Consider the following 21,217-nt stretch of genomic DNA (forward strand, 5'->3'; position numbering starts at 1 on the left):
ATCTATCTATCTATCTACTCTTAAAGCGACAGTGCACATTATTTTCTGTGCATAATGGCATCATTTTATGCTTCTATCTATCTATCTATCTATCTATCTATCTATCTATCTATCTATCTATCTATCTATCTATCTATCCACTCTTAAAGCGACAGTGGACAATATTTTCTGTGCATAATGGCATAATTTTATGCTTCTATCTATGTACCTGTCTACTCTTAAAGTGACAGTGAACAATATTTTCTGTGCATGACATCATTTTATGCTATCTATCCACTCTTGAAGGCACAATATATTCTGTTCATGACAGCATCAATATATGCTTCTTTCTATCTATCAACTATTTATCTATAATTTTTTTATCTATCTACTTTTAAAGCAACAGTGCACAATATTTTCTGTGCATTACGGCATCATTGTATGCTTTTAACTAACTACAGTATCTATCTGTTTGTCTATCTACTCTTAAAGCAACAGTGCACAATATTTTCTGTGCATGACGGCATCATTTTATGCATCTATTTTATTTTATGCATCTATCTATCTATCTATCTATCTATCTATCTATCTATCTATCTATCTATCTATCTATCTATCTACTCTTAAAGCGACAGTGCACATTATTTTCTGTGCATAATGGCATCATTTTATGCTTCTATCTATCTATCTATCTATCTATCTATCTATCTATCTATCTATCTATCTATCTATCCACTCTTAAAGCGACAGTGGACAATATTTTCTGTGCATAATGGCATCATTTTATGCTTCTATCTATGTACCTGTCTACTCTTAAAGTGACAGTGAACAATATTTTCTGTGCATGACATCATTTTATGCTATCTATCCACTCTTGAAGGCACAATATATTCTGTTCATGACAGCATCAATATATGCTTCTTTCTATCTATCAACTATTTATCTATAATTTTTTTATCTATCTACTTTTAAAGCAACAGTGCACAATATTTTCTGTGCATTACGGCATCATTGTATGCTTTTAACTAACTACAGTATCTATCTGTTTGTCTATCTACTCTTAAAGCAACAGTGCACAATATTTTCTGTGCATGACGGCATCATTTTATGCATCTATTTTATTTTATGCATCTATCTATCTATCTATCTATCTATCTATCTATCTATCTATCTACTCTTAAAGCGACAGTGCACATTATTTTCTGTGCATAATGGCATCATTTTATGCTTCTATCTATCTATCTATCTATCTATCTATCTATCTATCTATCTATCTATCTATCCACTCTTAAAGCGACAGTGGACAATATTTTCTGTGCATAATGGCATCATTTTATGCATCTATTTTATTTTATGCATCTATCTATCTATCTATCTATCTATCTATCTATCTATCTATCTATCTATCTACTCTTAAAGCGACAGTGCACATTATTTTCTGTGCATAATGGCATCATTTTATGCTTCTATCTATCTATCTATCTATCTATCTATCTATCTATCTATCTATCTATCTATCTATCTATCTATCTATCTATCTATCTATCTACTCTTAAAGCAACAGTGCACAATACAATATCTTTGTAAGTAACATTCTATTCCAAGAGAATAAATGTAAAAGAATTGTTTGTCCTGAACATTTATTATGTTTCAAATAAGATAAGATTCCATACATTAGTAACACAACAATAATAACAAAATAATTTGGCAGAGATTTTAAATAGAAGGTTTATTAGAAATAAACTGAATGTCCACACAATAAAAATACCACAGGCTAATTGGGTAAAGTTTGATTTGTTTCATGTGGGTTATCATTCGATTATCATGACATTATGGGCTGGTAAAGTCTAGTTTACGTTATGCATTCTCAGAAGACACAAATTGACTTGTTGCATAACAGATTCATAAGTTACCGTTTATCTCTCTATAAACATCACAATGAAGCACGCACATACACACTTAAAGAGTGTGTTGAAGCACTTTTACTATTATAAATTTAATCTAGGTTATTCTAATCTAAACAAATGATTAAATAAAAGTAAAACAATACAACATAAAACCACTGTTATCCATGTTACTGTCAATCACATTATTCCTCCTCCCTGATATTGGTTACTGGTTTATTTATAATAGCCCTTGGTGTTGTATTCTGATGGAGAGTATTCACATAGAAAGTCCTCTCTACAAACACAGGGAGCAATGTTCAGTGTTTAGTGTTTGGACACTTGAACTCGAAAAGAGAGGAAATGTAGAAGTGAAATGGCCTCCTGCCAATCACTAGCAAAAATCAAACATTGTTGATCAGTTTCATCCAGCAACTTAATATGCAGGAGCATTGCGGATTGCACAGCAGAGGACCATGGTGAAGATCATCTCAAAAACCTGGACACACATCAAAGAGAAAATTCCACACAGCCGTTTTGTAAGAGAAATTTTAGTTTCTAGCACAAGTCTGTGTGTTCATTCTCACCATAATAACAGCAATTACTAGGGCGGCCAATCCAATGACATGGAGTTTCTCAGTGAACAGGTCCCTTAGCTTCGTGTGGCAACTCTGAAGTGCAAAACATCAATACATTCCACAGTCAAACACACTGTCAACTATCAAATATATACATTTTTGGTTGTTTTAAGTTTGTTATTTTAAATAGTTTGGTTATAATTTAGCACAATTCCAACTACACTCAAAAAAAAGTTTAGGCATTATTTTATATTTATGTATATGAATTGCATATAAAATTTCTTGGCATTTGAATTACAGAGATTTAACATAAGCAAACTATAAACTTTTGATGCATACATAAATGAAACAGGCAAGATTTCTGAGCTCAGAAAAATCGCGACAGAGCTTTCTGATTTTATTTAAAGGGATAATTCACCCAAAAATGAAAATTACCCCATGATTTACTCACCCTCAAGTCATCCTAAGTGTATATGACTTTCTTCTTTCAGATGAATATAGTCAGAGTTATATTAAAAAATGTCCTGGCTTTTAGAAACTTTATAATGGCAGTGAATAGGCATTGAGATTTTAAGATAAAGCTGGGAAGAGCCAGGACATTTTTCAATATAACTTAATTTTATTCATCTGAAAGAAGAAAGTCAAATACACCTCGAATGATTTCGAAAAATAGTCATTTTTGAAATGCATAAACCTGTTCATTGATAAAACTAATAAACAAGTGAAAAAATAAATACAAATTTGCCAAAATATTGGTCATTTGCTTACATTCTTTCCTCCAGATCAGAAATGAAATGAGTTCTCTATCATGGTCCTAACCATATAGAAATTACCTGGGAGATGAGCGGGTCAATTGGCATTGTCCTTTTGGGGCACAGAGTGGCCTGGACAGCTGTGAAAAGTTGATTATCATCCCCTTTACCACAGCAGTCCAGCTAGATATAGAGAGAGTGTGGAAAGAAATACGGATTAATAACTGTCCAAAACAGAGGATTTTGATGAAAGAATTCATTTTTACAACTCACTGTGTCATGGAAGACCTCCAGAACTTTGGAAGCTGCCTGTCTGGATGTTGTGTCCACAGGATCCACAGCTTTAATGTACGCAGCATCATAGAAGTTAATGAGCTCAGTAGAGATCTGGGCAGATAGAAAGCAGGAGAGTGACAGTCTTAAAATATCAAAATGAAGTCTTTAAATACATTTTTGATTTTTTGAGTGCATGTAGCCTTACCGTGTCCCTGTTAATAAAGCCCCATATTCCTGCTGCAACCTCACAGGCAAAAAGCAACACTAAACATGTGAAGAACTGAGGAAGAAAAATTGTGAGATTAAGAAATACTGGAATAGGAAGAATGTTTAAGGTAAGACTATATTTAGAACAAAACATGAAACATCTCTTCAAATCAACTTCTCATGTTAAACAGAAAATATTTTATCATCATTAGTCAAATTCACATCATATCGAAATGGCTTTTTAAAAAGCTGTTCTTGCAGAATATATAATATTATTGAAATAAAAGCCACTTAGTTGTGCTTTAGGAGAATACACTTTCAAAGCTAATTTATTTTATATGTATAATGTAAATTTTCTTTTCATATTAATAATCTTTATGGATGAATTTTAACGTTTGAGAAAATAACACATGGCAGTTTATCCATGTAACATAGTCTAAAACTGGATCATCATCAAATACTCTAGGCTAAAGTAAAACTACGCCTATAATTTGGAACCACAAGTAAAGTGTAGTTTAGTTCTTGTAAAGCTCTTTTGAAGATGAATTGTATATCTCTTAAAGGCATGCAGCATGAATAGTATGAGTTGAGTAAAAACCCACCGTTCCTAAGAGACACTGAGATTCCTGAATAGCTCCATAACAACCAAGGAACCCCACAAACATCATTACAGCCCCAATTGCTATAAGAACATACACACCTGAAAGAGAAACAAAAACAATGCATGTATGAGCTTAACATCATAAACAGAGATGTTTATATTAATTGCACATGCTCAAGCACTTTCTATATTTTATGAACAGCTGTTTTCATTTGTAGAAATAACTTTAGCAACTGCAGTTATGCAGTATGTTGCCACTAGATGGCATGTGTGCAGCATTTGAACCCTCTCACTATATACTGGTGACCCTGGACCACAAAACCAATCATAAGCGAATAAATAAGCTTTCCATTGATGTATGGTTTGTTATGATAGGACAATATTTGGCCAAGATACAACTATTTGAAAATCCGGAATCTGAGGGTGCAAAAAAATCGAAATATTGAGAAAATCGCCTTTAAAGTTGTCTTAGCAATGCATTTAAGTGTATCTGAAACTACTGTATGTGAAGTGACAGAATAATAAACTAATGATAAATAAATAACGCACAAAATAAATTATACGCTATTTTTCTTCTTGCAACTCAATGCTGAGCTGGCTTCATCTATTCCTCTCTTTGCTCATTTTGTTGTTGGCAGTGGAATTCAGACAAACAATGCAAATGGGAAAAGGCTAATGTGGATTTTCCTGTTTGATTTAGCAGTAGCTTTAAACGCTGCAAGAGTCAGACAGAAAGAGAGAGAGACAGAGAGTATTTCAGGCTTTAGGTAAAAGAGCACTTCACCATGCAAACTATAAACAGGCATAGGAAGATCTAGTCTAAACAGGAACCCACTACATAACAAGGCCAGATTTGCCCTCTGTGCCCCATTAGACTCTAACAACAGCATCTGAAAACAAACCCATCTCTAAATGCCATCTGCTTTTCAGCTTGCCTGTAAATAACTGCAAATGTATTATTATTGTTTATACTGTTATTTGTTTGTTAGTTTGTTCTAAACCCATGAAGTAATACTGATAGTCAGTACAGTGTATTTTATTTGTATATCTTTTATTTCAAATATATACAAATTTCATTTACATATTTTGTCGAGATTTAAAGTGACATTTTTTAAGTGTCCCATAGGTCCCATAGACTAATGATGCTAATAAATTCAGGGTTGCCAGGTTTTCATAACAAAACCCACCCAATTGCTACTCTAGCCCAATCGTGTTTTAAGGGGGTCCCCATTAAATACACATTTTTTGGCAGTGTTCCCCTGGTAAAATTCGCATTCCAGGGGATGAATATCATGCTATTGGGGTCACTTCAATTTGCGGACATGAAAAACAATCCGTGGCAACAGTGTTGAAGTAGGCCAAATTCCACGGGAAAACCACGGACTTGGCAACACATTTGATTAAATACATAATGTACATTATGATAATATTGGTTTTTTTATATAATGTATTTTAACGGTTTTGTCCATTGAAACCATGTGATTACTTGCTTTTGATGTTTTATTTTAACTATTATTGCCTCATTGCTATTATATATGTATTTTAAGTCTTTTAAAGTCCATTGGTCTATTTTTTACCACAAAAAATACAATTACTTGATTAATCGTCAGAATAATCGACTGATTATTCGATTAACAAAACAATCGTTATTGACACATCTATGTTACAGTATTTTGTTCATCATTACATCAGTGACGAAACATGCACTGTAAAGCAGTTTGTCTATTCAGGACTACAGAAGAAACTGTGTGATTTCTATGTTAGTTGTTGGTAAACATTTTTTTTCATACTATGGAAGTCAATGGTTAACGTCATTTTTCAAAATACCTAATTTTTGAGCAAACTTACACCTATTGTCTTTGAAATATGGCGAAAGTACTGTTAAGGTCAAAAGTTTACATACACCTTACAGAATCTGCAAAAATGTTTAGTTTTTTTTACCCAAAAAAGAGAGATCATACAAAATACATGTTATTTTTTATTTAGTACTGAACTGAATTAGCCTGGAAAAATTCAGACCCTAATCTATTAAGATTAAGGGTCTGGCATCGAGCAATGAAAAGTGTCTAACTTGAGGGGCGGCACCAAGCATCTCAATGCACGCAATTGGATAACGCCACACACCAATCACTAAGTTTTCACTAACTGATGGATTAAACTCTTGCCGTATCCAGTCGGCAAAACAGCAAAAATGTCCTTCTTACAAAAGAACGATTCAAGCGCGGTTTTCTGTTCCTCTTTTATATGAAAAGCCAAGTCTAACTCGTTCATTGTAGCGGCCAAAGAACAACTGGTGTTCATCTGTAGTCATCTTTCAGTGTTTACTAAATGATTCCGGACGTCGGAGCGCTGTCATCATCAGCTTAGCTCGCCTCTGGCCCGCCTACATCAGATACACCGATTTGATTGGTTCCCAGAACTGCTTACGTAATGCAGTAATGTGGATCATTGCTCGATGCCAGATTGTCTTGCAGAGACAATTCAAATTGTGCTCTCGCGAGACCTCTGGATTTCCAGGGTAGACCTGAATGGTATATTTAGCAAAAAAAAAAAGACATTTAAATATGGTCCACAAGAGAAAATAATAGTTGCTTTGGTTTTTCAGCATTTTTGTTTAATTGAACCCTTTTAAACAATGACTGTGTAATTTTGAGATCCATCTTTTCACACTGAGGACAACTGAAGGGCTCATATGCAACTATTACAGAAGGTTCAAACGCTCACTGATGCTTCAGAAGAAAACACATTGCATTAAGAGCCAGGGGGTGAAAACTTTTTGAATTTGAAGATCAGGGTCAATTTAACTGATTCTGTCTTCTGGGAAACATGTAAGTACCTTCTGAAGGGCAGCACTAAATGAAAAAAAATATGATATTTAGGCAAAATAAGAAAAATTTACACATCTTTATTCTGTTCAAAAGTTTACACCCCCGGCTCTTATTGCATTTTTTTTTCTTCAGAAGCATAAGTAAGCATTTGAACCTTCTGTAATATTTGCATATGAGTCCCTCAGTTGTCCTCAGTGTGAAAAGATGGATCTCAAAATCATACAGTCATTGTTGGAAAGTATTCAAATACACACACAAAAAAAATGTTGTGGGACCTGAAGTTTTTTTTTTTTTTTTTGAAGAACAGCAGGCAGTTTAACTGTTCAGGACAAACAAGGGACTCAGAAAAACACAGCTGTGGATCATTCAAGTAACAACACAGTATTAAAAAGCGTATGTAAACTTTTGAACAGGGTCATTTTTATAATCTCAGCTATTATTTTCTCTTGTAGACTATATGTAAACATCTTATTCAGATCTGTACTAAATAAAAAATAACATGCATTTTGTATGATCCCACTTATTTTGGTAAAATAATTAACATTTTGCAGATACAGCAAGGTGTATGTAAACTTCTGATCACAACTGAATACTTCTGAATGTACTGACAAGCATTTATGGTAAATTAAAATATACTTCTTTTGTCATTTCTATTGAAACTTGTATGTCATGTATTTAATGAGTATATTTTGTATATACTATACATCCACAAGTACATGATATTGGATCCTCTTTTTTTTTTTAGATATATTCATTGTGCATATTTCATTGTGCATATATACATTGCTATTCCTGCTGCAGGAACTCTACTCTCTGTTTAAAACTTATATTTAGGAATCTGTAAGTATTCTCCTGCCAGATTCTTCTCTAAACTATAATGATTTGCTGGAGCGGCCGACTTGAACATATTTTTAGCGTTGTCTAACCAGCACTTGAGCAATCCCAAGCACTGCTCATTCTAATTTGTGGTGTAACGGGCACATGAGCAGGGCTTTTTCAATTACACGGATGTTCAGTAGCAGTGGGAGGGGAGCGCTTCATCTCTCTCTTTTTTCCCTGGGTGGGCCAGACCAACAACCCCACCTTCTTTAATCAGAAAAGGTTGTTGTGGCTATAAAAAGAAACAGGCGGAGCTCTAGTTCCTCCATGTACTTATACTGAGTGGAGAGAGACAACCCAATGCTTTCTACAAAAATTAATGGGCGCTAACTCTACACTAGTGCCCACAACATGCTGACCTTGTGCCACTGAACTTTTTGCGTACATCTGCTGTGGTTAAGTGTGTAAACGTGAGTGAGTGTGTGTGCTTGTGTGTGTGTGCATATATGGGTGGAGTATGAACACACCCTGTGGTAACTTTTAGTCTTTCCCTGGATCTTTAAAAACTCCCTGTGGGAGTGTCTGTAGAATCCCAGACTTCATGTGAAAGCAGCGGAATGCAGTGTTATTAAAGACTCCATCTGACTACATGACAAACAGGATCAAAGCTCTTATGCAATGATATTGTGTTGCTGCCATCATAGTTGTTGAAACACATGTTGGGTTTCCATGTTTTATGGAGACCATACTTATTCCATAGCTGTAATGTTTTTTTTATACTGTACAAACTGTATTCTGACAAAAAACTTTCTACATTTTTAGATTTCAAAAAACTTCTTACTGTATGATTTATAAGTTGTTTTTCTCATGGGGACCAAAAAAGTCCCACAAGCTAAATATTAGTGGTATTGTATGGACACTTGGTCCTCATAACCAGGTTACACACACGCAGTGATTTAGTGGCCCTCTTAGAGTCCAGCTTCCTACTTTTGAGGACACATGATACTCTATTTTAAGAGTAATTGTTTCTTAAAGTTCACAGTGCAAAGGCTTCTTTATTGTTCATATTAACAAACAGTGTTGGGAAGGTTACTTTGGAAATGTAATGGGTTACAGATTACAAGTTGCCCTATTTGAAATGTAATAAATAGTGTAACTATTTCAATTACTTAATTTTTTATTTTTTATTAATTCATTTTTTTTTTTACTTTTATAATGAATGTAGATCTGTTCATTTTGGACCATTTAAAACAGGCAGGGTTAACCTTACAGTAGTACTCAACACTGCCAAAATCAAAACCTTCATCACTTGAATTTAAATTATAATCATTTAATTTTAAAGCACAGCCACCACAAAATCACTTTAGCAGCTTTTGTTTTACTTTGAGATAGTTCAGAGGTTAAATACAGGTTTAAAATCATAACAAGATTAGTTTAATAGCTATGATACTGTCTGAGATCAAATCTTTGCATGGCTATGACAGGAAACACCTGCATCAAACAATGCCTTGGAAAAAAACATTCAATCAATAAAGAAATAAAAAAGTTATCGAATAAGCATGTGTTCTATTCTGTGTCCTTAACTCCTGAAACATTGGTGTCTCATATTTTAGAACAACTTGGAAAAGAAATTAATCAAATCTGTTTGTGTGTGAAAACATTCAGATGTAACCGCCTTTGTAATCATTGACATTTTTTTAATACTGTAACTTGATTACACAGTTTTTTCTGAGTAACTGCAACAGATTACAATTACATGTAACTAGCTACTGCCCAACACTGTTTTTAACAAACTATTATAACAGCAACAGCATCTAGGTGAGCATGATACTTTGCACATTCATTTTGTTTGTTATCTGTTTATTCAGCGTAGCACTGAAACCCTATTGTAATTGTTAGAATGGCCAAGGATCAGTAATCTCCACGTAAAACTGATCGCGCAGACCAAACCGTAAGTCGTAGAGACTTGAAACTTGGAGGGATGGTAGTACCCCCACCATCTACAACGTCACCAAGGCTCACCCCAATCGGCCTGATGGGGCCATTACAGCGATCAAAAGTATGAAACCGCTCATAACTCCTAAACCGTTTGTCGCAAGCTTAAGTGTCTTATGTCGTTGGAATCCGCAAAATATTTGGATATTTTGCATTTCTTGAAAAAAACGTATTTTTTTCTAGTCCTAGGTTTTTCGCCCGATCAGAACCAAACCAGTACAGGAAGATTCTCTGGAGAGTAAAAAAAAAAGTTGAACTTACGACTCTCCATTGCAAAGGGGTCCGTGTAAGGTCCGTGTACTTTTTCGTTCATTCATTATTCAATTACGGAATGAAAGATGAAATTTAAAAAAGGGTGCAGCTTGGTTTTTTGTTTAAAAGAAAAATAGCAGAAATGGCTGTATTTTGTTTTCCAAATGTATTGTTGTCATCAAATAATAGTAGGCTAATAGAAAATTGGACGCATTTCCGATCGTTTTTTAATTTTCTAATATTTATTTGTACATTTATTGTATTTCATTTGACTGATCCTATCTTTACCCGGAAGTAAATTACACCGACGTGCGGGTATCAATTATTATTGTCTAGTATCACTAAAAATACTATTAAGATCCATATTACTATCACACGAGCCAATGGCAATTAAACGCACGGATGCATAGTCAGATAATGAATGAAATACAACTGTTCACGAACAGAAGATTGTATTTGACTCATGCTGCATACGCAATGACAATTATGCCTACTGTAAATATAGATTTACAACTACGATTAGAGTTGTTTGCATAAAATGCACCGTGAACATTCACACGTTTGCCTAGCTGTGATAGGCTACAATTTATCTCCATTAATACTATTTTCTCAATTCTGTCAACGGGGAATGCGACGAAACGGTACAAAAATGCACAGAACGATGAAGTGCTGAGTCTCCTCTCTTGAATCCTAAAAACACTCAATGTGAAAAAATATCTCTGTGACGACAAAATCATGGATCAGATTCATTACATGTTGTTTAAAGGGCCAAAACGGGTCAGCTTCCGAGAAGTGACAAGTTCTCGTTATTGTTATTAAGTTATTGACAAGTGGTTAGGTTTAGGGGCAGGGGTTGGGTTACGTGCTCGTAAATGTGTCTGTTGTGACTGTTTGCATTGAACAATCACACCCCAATACATATGCAATAATGGCAATATTATTACCCAATAGATCATTTAATCATGACGATAACCTTCACAGTGCCTTTCGCGTCAGCTTATTGAAGCCAAGGGTTTCTTATTTAAAGTAGTGGAGGACCCTGCACGTCCAAAAATGACGCTGAAGGGGTACCCTGTGCGTCAAAATGCGACGCCAAAGGGTCCTGTCCAAACGTCAATATGTGACGACTTGGGAGTGAGACTGTGTTGCGCGAGCGCACATTCAGCTCTGCAGGCCTGGTGCTATGCGTATTTAAATCTCCTCTGATGCGCATTTTCCTGCATTAGCCAAAATCATGACAGTCAACCACATCCAGTCATATGTGAATTAATGTAAATATTCGCTAAAAACACACAATAAAGACAGCAATGATGCAGTCAGGACTGTGGCACCGGCTTGCTTTGAAATGTATTTGGTTATTGCGCCCGCTGCGTCTCCCGGACCGAAGTCATTTTAAACAGTACATAATAAAGAAAACAATACCTTACAAATAAAAAGGAGCCGATTTTTATGATCAGAACTTCCTTAAACCAGTGAACCTGTAAACCTTTCAGTCCAAGTAAACGAATGCGTTCAAATAGAAAGTTTAAAACGATATTCATAAATGAATTCTAGCCTACCCACTTTTCTTCTGGTACCACTAACGTTACATCACTGATTATCTTGTTATTAATATGATTTGATTTATGGTTCATATTCATAATCGTACAGTATGTTGTTGCCAGTTTAAAGGGCGATGTTTCCAAGCACTTTCGGGCTAAAAAAAAAAGCTGTTTTCATTTGCATTACAATGCATAGTATGTTTATTTAATAGTCGCGGGTGCGGGGCGGGTTGTAAAAATAGACACAGTGGTGCGGGGCGGGCTGGCTCGGGCCAAATAATTTCATAATTGCGGGACCCGCGGGTTGAAAAAAAAACCCAACCCGCGCATCACTATGGGCCAGTACTTCAGGTGAAAACTTCCGGTGATCTGACAGCGAGAGCGAGAGACAACAGCGACCGAGTTCCATTACCACAGAGATATTTTTTCACATTGAGTGTTTTTAGGATTCAAGAGAGGAGACTCAGCACTTCATCGTTCTGTGCATTTTTGTACCGTTTTGTCGCATTCCCCGTTGACGCTGCATGCGTACGGGCTGAGTGGATGCAGAAGATCCGGGGGGATGACTTCAACCCCACCAAATTTTTAAATGCATATAATTCTCAGTGTATTTCAGTGTATTTTGTGCGTTTCTGTACTTTCTATTACTGCATTTATTTTGTGCAAGTGAGATGAGTAAAGAAAAACCATCTTTTTCATGAATCATTATCTCTCTGGTGTTTATAAGCAGCACACAGTATTTTACTACCTGTAAAAATACACAAACTTAGCTATATTAAATTGTTTGTGGTACCTACAGTTACAAATGTAAAATATGTGATGATAATATTGATCGAGCAATTGATGTAGGGTAAATGAAAATATATGCGCAGAATTGAGAAAATAGTATTAATGGAGATAAATTGTAGCCTATCACAGCTAGGCAAACGTGTGAATGTTCACGGTGCATTTTATGCAAACAACTCTAATCGTAGTTGTAAATCTATATTTACAGTAGGCATAATTGTCATTGCATATGCAGCATGAGTCAAATACAATCTTCTGTCGTGAACAGTTGTATTTCATTCATTATCTGACTATGCATCCGTGCATTTAATTGCCATTGGCTCGTGTGATAGTAATATGGATCTTAGTAGTATTTTTAGTGATACTAGACAATAATAATTGATACCCGCACGACGGTGTAATTTACTTCCGGGGAAAGATAGGATCAGTCAAATGAAATACAATAAATGTACAAATAAATATTATAAAATTAAAAAACGATCGGAAATGCGTCCAATTTTCTATTACTATTATTTGATGACAACAATACATTTGGAAAACAAAATACAGCCATTTCTGCTTTTTTTCTTTTAAACAAGAAACCAAGCTGCACCCTTTTTTAAATTTCATCTTTCATTCCGAAATTGAATAATGAATGAACGAAAAAGTACACGGACCGTGTAACGCTTCACAATTCAATTTTCAATTTTCAATTAAAAAATGGAAAAACAGAAAAATGAAACCAAACGCCCATTTTTCAATATTTGCAGTTACATGAAGGATCGATTATTCAAATTTTCTCTTCTTTTTTTCAACTTTACTTTTGCTAAACTGTGACTTTTTAAATGATAAATGAATAAATGAATTCCAAGCGATTTATATACTTTCTTCTTTTTCTTGCGCTTTGCGCTGTGGGCTGTACCATTATTGCCGGGTGAGGGGGGGACTTAAGCCGACTACAGTAGCCTACGTGTGCGGTGCGTACGCACACTCTACAGACAAGCAGAATAGACGCAGAAATCAAAGTAAATTCATTAGATTATTATTGAACTAAACAACAACATAAATTGTATTAATTAATAAATTAATTTTATAATAAATTAATAAAATGTACTGCATATACAGTAAAGCAGATGAGCCCCATTAGCTAAACGTTAGCAACTCTTATTTCTGCGATAACTACCGGCTGCCTGTACATTATCCCTTACATATTCGTTTATATTCGTTATTTTTCCTTTTATTTCGATCTCTTAACGTTCTTAATGTAAATGATACTGTAAATACTGGACATGCCATGAGCTTTGATTATGCTATATGATGGGATTTTTACTGGAATGCAGTTTAACATATATTTCATTTTATTTCGTCTAATTATTACCTAGATAACCTATATAAATAGTGTTTCATTGACGAGTGAATCATTCACGTATAGTTTCATTTGTAAATCGTTTATGGTCACACACGGGCATAACTACAATCACAAAAACAAAACTGTATTATCATAATTGTCGTTCACAATATTTGCAAAATATATGGCAAATAACATAGGTCTATAGCTTACACAACGTTATTTAGATAAAGCGATACACAATAAATAAAAAATATAGCTTTAAGTCACTTATCATTTATTATTATTATAATTATTATTAGGCTATTATTATTTTAATAACTGGTTAGGGCTATATTTTTTCACGCCTGACAAGCTACCAATTAAGTTTTGACTTTATGATTGCATTTACACCCGTGTGTCACGATAAACGAAAATGTTTTTATTAATAAATGAAACTAGGCTACGTGAATGATTCATTCCTCAGTGAAACACAATAGTATTATATAGTCTATATAGACGAAATGAAATAAAATATATGTTCAATTCAAACTTTAAACTACAGTTAAAATCAGTCATAGCATGTCAAGCATTTACAGTATCATTTCTACATAGAACGTTAAGTAAAGATAGCAAAATTAGGGGTAAAAACGAATATAAACGAAAATTAAAAAATATACAATAATAATATGAATTACTACTACTAGCCTACTACTGCTAATAATAATAATTATTATTGATAATTATAATACGGGAAAAAAGACGATCAGTAGAAGGAATGTCATGTAGGTGTATTCTGTGTGACGATAAATGATTTCCAAATGAAACTACTTGAATAATTCACTCTTCAGTGAAACACTATATTTGTCTATTAATTAGACTAAATAAATTACAATATATGGTAAATTCAACATTTAAACTGCATTTCAGTGAGAACCCCAGTCATACCTTACAGTAGCATATCATTAAGAACATTAAGAGATCGAAATAAAGGGGGAAATAACGAATATAAACGAATAATACAAATATTACGTAAAAAATAGGATCAGTTAATGGACAAGAATGTGGGATGCATAAAATATTTGTTGTAGGGCTATTTTATTTGATGTACTTTGTAATATTTATTCATAATAAACTTTTGAATGCTGTCTACATCGCGAACAGACAGCATCGCCCATTGTTAATATAATCATTTAATATTGTATTAATTTCTATAATAATTGATACAATCATTTGTTAACTCAAAATAAAATAGTAATACACCTATATCTAATCCTGGGTTACTATGGTCACGCAGGTTTGTTTATGTAGTAAACTCGTGGCGACATAAGGATGTCATTCCCGAGTTAATATCTCGTGGCCACAACATAAGGATGTCGTTACCTCGACAAAATGATCTCGTGGCCACGACATAATATGACGTTCCCACGAATTTATATGACGTTCCCACGAATTAATATCTCGTGGCCACGACATAATATCATGTTCCCACGAGTTTATATGTCGTGGCCACGACAAACATAAGTGAACCGAACGAAGGTGTCCCCTGGCGGGCATCGTAGATTTGAACCCGTGTCGCGAGTTTGGTGTTTCACTTTCTATTGCTTAATGATGTTCCATACAAATGAATAAACATATAGGTGCTGTATTTCCTACTTGTACTTTTCAGAGGCATCCCCTGAAAATTCGCTTTATATGGAACATCATTAAGCAATAGAAAGTGAAACACCAAACTCGCGACACGGGTTCAAATCCCCTTTTGCCGAGCTATTAATAATCATTTAGCTACACATTAATCCATCTTGTTAACGTTGGCTACTAAAATGGTTTCCATCAATATGGGCGCCCGCACTGCACGGCAGCGCAATCATATGGCTGTAAGCAGCATCAGATGGTATAATAACGTTTTAACTGATTATTATAGGCTATAGGCCTACTATGACATAGTTGAGAAAAAGCAAGAAAAGAATAAGATTAAATAAAGTTGTGTGGGGCTAGGTGGTGCTTGCTTATATTCGGTTTTTATTGGCAGTTTTCAACACTTTCTCTAAGCAACAATATAAACGCCAAATATAGCGTGAACACAAAAAGAATGTTACAATTCCACAGGAACGAACTATAGAACAAAAGTCCTTCCTTGGAATGAGGACGCGCGCGCTCGACTCGAGACCTTTGTCATTTTATAATTTTAGACACTCTAACCTCCATAAACCTCAACTAAAAACTAATATAATAAGAACGAAGCCATAGCCGTTGCTAACGTTTAGCTAATGGGGCTCATCTGCTTTACTGTATATGCAGTACATTTTATTAATTTATTATAAAATTAATTTATTAATACAATTTATGTTATTGTTTAATTCAATAATAATCTAATGAATTTACTTTGATTTCTGCGTCTATTCTGCTTGTCTGTAGAGTGTGCGTACGCACCGCACACGTACTGTAGTCGGCTGAAGTCCCCCCCTCACCCGGCAATAATGGTACAGCCCACAGCGCAAAGCGCAAGAAAAAGGAGAAAGTATATAAATCGCTTGGAATTCATTTATTCATTTATCATTTAAAAAGTCACAGTTTAGCAAAAGTAAAGTTGAAAAAAAGAAGAGAAAATTTGAATAATCGATCTTTCATGTAACTGCAAAAATTGAAAAATGGGCGTTTGGTTTCATTTATCTGTTTTTCCATTTTTTAATTGAAAATTGAAAATTGAATTGTGAAGCGTTACACGGACCCAAAGGGACGCCAAAACGTTCGAAAGGGGCAGGGCTACCTTTTCTAAAACTAGTCCCAGGTTTTTTACTCTTTCTGGAAAAAACTCTCGAGGTCAATAATCATCAAAAAAAATGTTGAAATTTACGCTTTGGGATCCAGGGTCTGTCCAAAGATACCCAAAAGCCTATAAACCCTTAACAAAACTTTACCAAACCTGGTGAGCACATGCAACAGGTGATTCTAAACAAGCATGCAAAGTTTTAGGGAGACTGGACCACAGCTGGCACTATAACAGTCATAAATGTTTAAAAAAAACATCATATTTCTATGGTAAATGACCTGGATTTGCCAAAAAAGCTTTTTTATCATTGATTTAGGTTATTACAGGCTTGATAAATAATATATAATGTCTTTTTTCCATATGTACCTTAAATGCCTAAAAGTGCTTGAACCTGTTATATTTGTTTAAATTATTAGAAAGAAAGAAAGAAATATATACTTTTTTTAAAATAATAATTCATATATCCTGCTCGCTACTTGAATCAACATTGTACAGGATCACATATAATAAAGCATACATGAGCAAAATGTTAAATAAGACGCAACTTGATGACGAATGACTTCTTAAATCTGAAATATTACACTGCACAGTCCAAATAAATGTTCAGTATCTAAATTATACTGTAAGAGGATAAAATTAACAACATTGTGCATAAGTGAGCATTTAGGTTGGAAATGAATGGGCACGGTAATTTTCAGAGGGTTATGATAGGGTTTGGGTGGCTAGTGTAAATAACTAGGTAGGATAATTGGAACTAGAAAGCAGTTACGATTTTAAATCTGAACCTATTTGAGGGAAATAAAAATTTAAATTCTGTCATTAATTACTCACCCTCATGTCGCTTCAAACCCGTAAGAACTTTGTCTGTCTTAAGAACACAAATTAAGATATTTTTGATGAAATCCGAGAGCTTTCTGACCCTCTATAGACAGCAAAGGTCCTACAACATTCAAGATCACGAAAGGTAACTAGAACATGGTCAAAATAGTCCATTTTGTCCACCACTGATGTCACATGGACTATTTTGTCATTGTTCTTGGTACTTTTCTGGACCTTGACAGTGGTAGGACCCTTGCTGTCTATGGAGGGTCAGAAAGCTCTTGAATTTCATTAAAAATGTCATAATTCGTGCTCTGAAAATGAATGAAGGTCTTAATTTGTGATTTTTAATTTGTGTTTCAAAGATGAACAAAGGTCTTCGGAACAACATGAGGGTGAGTAATTAATGACAGAATTTTCATTTTTGGGTGAACTATCCCTTTAATACTTAATACAATATATTAGTATTTCCAAGAAAGCAACTTTCAGCCAACTTTTGTATTGTGAGCGCCAGTCACTTACTGATATGAAAGGTTCCTGGTGCTTGATTCCCCTCAAACTGGAGCATTAGGAGGCTGCTGGTTTGACTGTCATGGCGAAGCCATAGAGCTACACCCAAAATCACGCCACCAGCCAGCTAAAAATAAAGAGAAGACGAAAGAAAGGGGAAAAAACAGTGGTTACTTGTGCTTTTCAGCAAAGATTCACAATTTAAATACTGTTTAAAACTAGAATTTAAAATCCTTCAGCAAAAGTCATCGCCCAGAAATGTTTGTTTCAATTCATTTCCGGAGGTCATTCCAGAGGTCATTTCTTCCTGCATTTGGGGAAGAAGCATCTGACAGGTTTAGTGTTATTCACGCACAAAAAAGGGTGGGGGTCCGCTTCAACTCTGAGAGTCAGTCCTCGGTGATAGCTTTTGTTTGTTTATTTTTTGTAATTCATGAAGCAGGAAGCGGCAGCTTCAGTCACCGAATTCTGGAAGTGAGGCCAATATATTTTTGTGTTGGCAACGTGTAAAGTACAATGGCGGGAAACAATACGTATCTCAAGAGGGTTTGGCATTGGCGCTGTGGATGTGATATCACACAACATCATCCTCATACAAGTTAAAGGTCTTGACTCTTGAATAAAAACTTTGCAGGCTTTTATTAAAACGAGTCTGAAAAATGACACGTTTGTTATTTTTAGGACTTTTTGGTGTAAACATTATTTATTTTGCGTAATGAATGTTATTCCATAATGTTTGTCTGGCTGCTAATTAGATATTCCTCAAAACTCATGATTAGTTTTACTCTGTAATGTCATTGTTTGAACATTATGTGATGTTTTAGTCTAAATAAGCTCTGCAGACTGTAAAACATTTCATAAAGTGACTGCAGCAGAATGACTGTTCGAGCTGTTTTACTAAATTGACTACAACCTGTCCGCATGTGATTCTCTCTCTCTGTTCTTTTATGGTGTACTTATGTTATGGTGTCCCTACAGCACATGGACATAATTATAGAGAGTGTAAAAATACAGCAAAGCCACAGCTAACCCTCACTCTACAGGAGGCTCTCTGGAGCCAAAGACACACATTTTCTTCATGTCTAGGAATACAGTTGCAAAGAAAAAAACACTAGCTACACTATTTAGCTAGACGCAAAAGAAACTTATTGTATGCTGCACTTTGCACAGAAACCTCAAATTACCTATGACATGACATGCATTAATTCCAGTTCATGTATAGACTGTTTTTTAAATGTCCTTTAACTCTCATTAACAGTGTGAAAAAAATCTTTCTGATGAGACTGATGAGAAAAATCTGGGGTTGAAAAGCACATCTAATTACTTCAGATGAGAGTCAATAGACCCACAAGAACTTTCAGAATGACACTTATTGTTTTCTGAAGATTTCTCTGAGGTATATTGGGTTCTTGGATTTCATTCAACTCAGGAAAATTCAACATTACAAGTTTGTTCATATATAGAACACACCGTGTAGTAATAATATCGTATTTTACATATTATTTACCATACAACACCGTAAAATACCGTATTCGTTTTCATTATGAAAACCCGAAGGACTGCTTAAGAAACTTTCAATGGTAGTAAAAGAAACAAGTAGTAATATTAGTACAAAAAACGATAATTAAAATAATATTGGTAAACAATCTCACCCAGAAGATAAAATTCAAGAAGAAGAGCATATATTTGATGCATTGAGAGCAGCCGGTAACAGCCATGGCTTGATATCGTCGAAGTGCTAAACTGATGCTGGTCTGGTGGAAGATGAGTGAGTCTCTCTTTCACGGATAGAAATGAGAGGATATGAAGCAGTCCGGATCTCTGAGAGACTACCCGCGACCTCATGTGTTTATATAAACTCACTGAGCCTGAAAAGAGAGAGAGAGAGAGACGTCCGTGTTCCGTGCCAAGCTCTGCCCCAAATTTACATATAAAAACCGTGTTTTAATTGATTAAACGGCAATGCATGACGAATCTAAATTCACACCATTCAGTACAAAAACTGACTTTATAATTGTCTTTAATTTGTATTATTATTACTCTGTTGTATATTATAGTTTGTTATATATTGACTGGTCGTTTTTGACATAATAACTTAATCATAATTATCAAAAATAACTTCCACAATTAGACTAAACTCCAAAAAATATGCTAAAATGTCTCTAAGAATGTGTGGATGAACAATGAATATAAACTACACTACCAGTCAAAAGTTTTTGAACAGTCTCTTCTGCTCACCAAGCCTGCATTTATTTGATCCAAAATACAGCAAGAGCAGTAATATTGTGAAATATTTTAACTTTTTTAAAATAACCGCTTTCTATTTGAATTTATTTTAAAATTGTCAGTATTTTTATTTTATTTATTTTTTTGGAAAAGAAATGATGGAAATGATAGAAATACTATTTTTTTTTTTTTTAGCAAGGATGCTTTAAATTGGTCAAACGTGATGATAAAGACATTTAATGTTAGAAAAGATTCTATTTCAGATCAACGCTGTTCTTCTGAACTTTCTATTAATCAAAGAAACTTAAAAAAATCTACTCAGCTGTTTTCAACATAATAATAATAACAAATGCTTTGTGATCAGCAAATCAGAATATTAGAATGATTTCTGAAGGCTTGTGTGACTGGAGTAATTATGCTAAAAAATCAGTTTTAAAATCACAAGAATAAATTACATTTTAATATATATTCAAATGGAAAACAGTTATTTTAAATAGTCAAAATTGTTTTTTTTTAAATGTTACTGTTTTTGCTGTACTTTGGATCAAATAAATACAAGCTTGGTAAGCAGAAGAGACTTCTTTAAAAAGTAAAAATAAAAAAATAAAAAATATTACTGTTCAAAAAGTTTTGACTGGTAGTGTATACAGTATATATGAAAAGAGGAGGGTGGAAATTGTTACTTAGCCCAAAAGTTGTAAACAGACTCAAAATCAGCGCATACTTTGAAAACCAAAAATCTGATTTCAGCTCCAGTTTTTATGGATATGCTTGTTTTAAAAAAAGTTATATTAAGAACATCATAATGCTGGCAGGAGAAGAAATAATAATAGTAATAGGACAGAAGCATATAAAAATTAAAAACAAAATCACATATCAAAGGAAACATTTAAAGAACTCACATATTTCAACAGTTTTTAAACCTTTCTTAAGTGAACTGGAGTTCCAAATGCTACTGTAGAAAATACAAAAGTTTCCGCCTTACAAATATGTAATATTTTGTTTAATAGCCATTAATAATATTTTGTTTTTCTTTTGTTAAAAATAAGTAGACCCGCATCATGAAAAGTAGATTAGATTCGCGTC

General features: G+C 34.3%; 1 protein-coding gene across 1 annotated transcript; it reads right to left on the reverse strand.

Annotated features, from left to right (window-relative positions):
- Positions 1 to 1,679: 1,679 nt before the first annotated feature.
- cd81b (CD81 molecule b) lies at positions 1,680 to 19,719 on the reverse strand. The gene is made up of 8 exons (XM_073850724.1): positions 19,558 to 19,719; positions 17,918 to 18,032; positions 4,278 to 4,375; positions 3,674 to 3,748; positions 3,466 to 3,579; positions 3,274 to 3,375; positions 2,450 to 2,533; positions 1,680 to 2,361 (listed from the first exon to the last, which is right to left on the reverse strand). Exons 1-8 carry the CDS (start codon positions 19,621 to 19,623, stop codon positions 2,299 to 2,301), a joined length of 717 nt encoding a protein of 238 aa, XP_073706825.1. The 5' UTR covers positions 19,624 to 19,719; the 3' UTR covers positions 1,680 to 2,298.
- Positions 19,720 to 21,217: the final 1,498 nt, after the last annotated feature.

The sequence above is a fragment of the Garra rufa genome, chromosome 11 (genome assembly GCF_049309525.1).
Source record: "Garra rufa chromosome 11, GarRuf1.0, whole genome shotgun sequence".
In the NCBI taxonomy this organism is placed as follows: domain Eukaryota; kingdom Metazoa; phylum Chordata; class Actinopteri; order Cypriniformes; family Cyprinidae; genus Garra; species Garra rufa.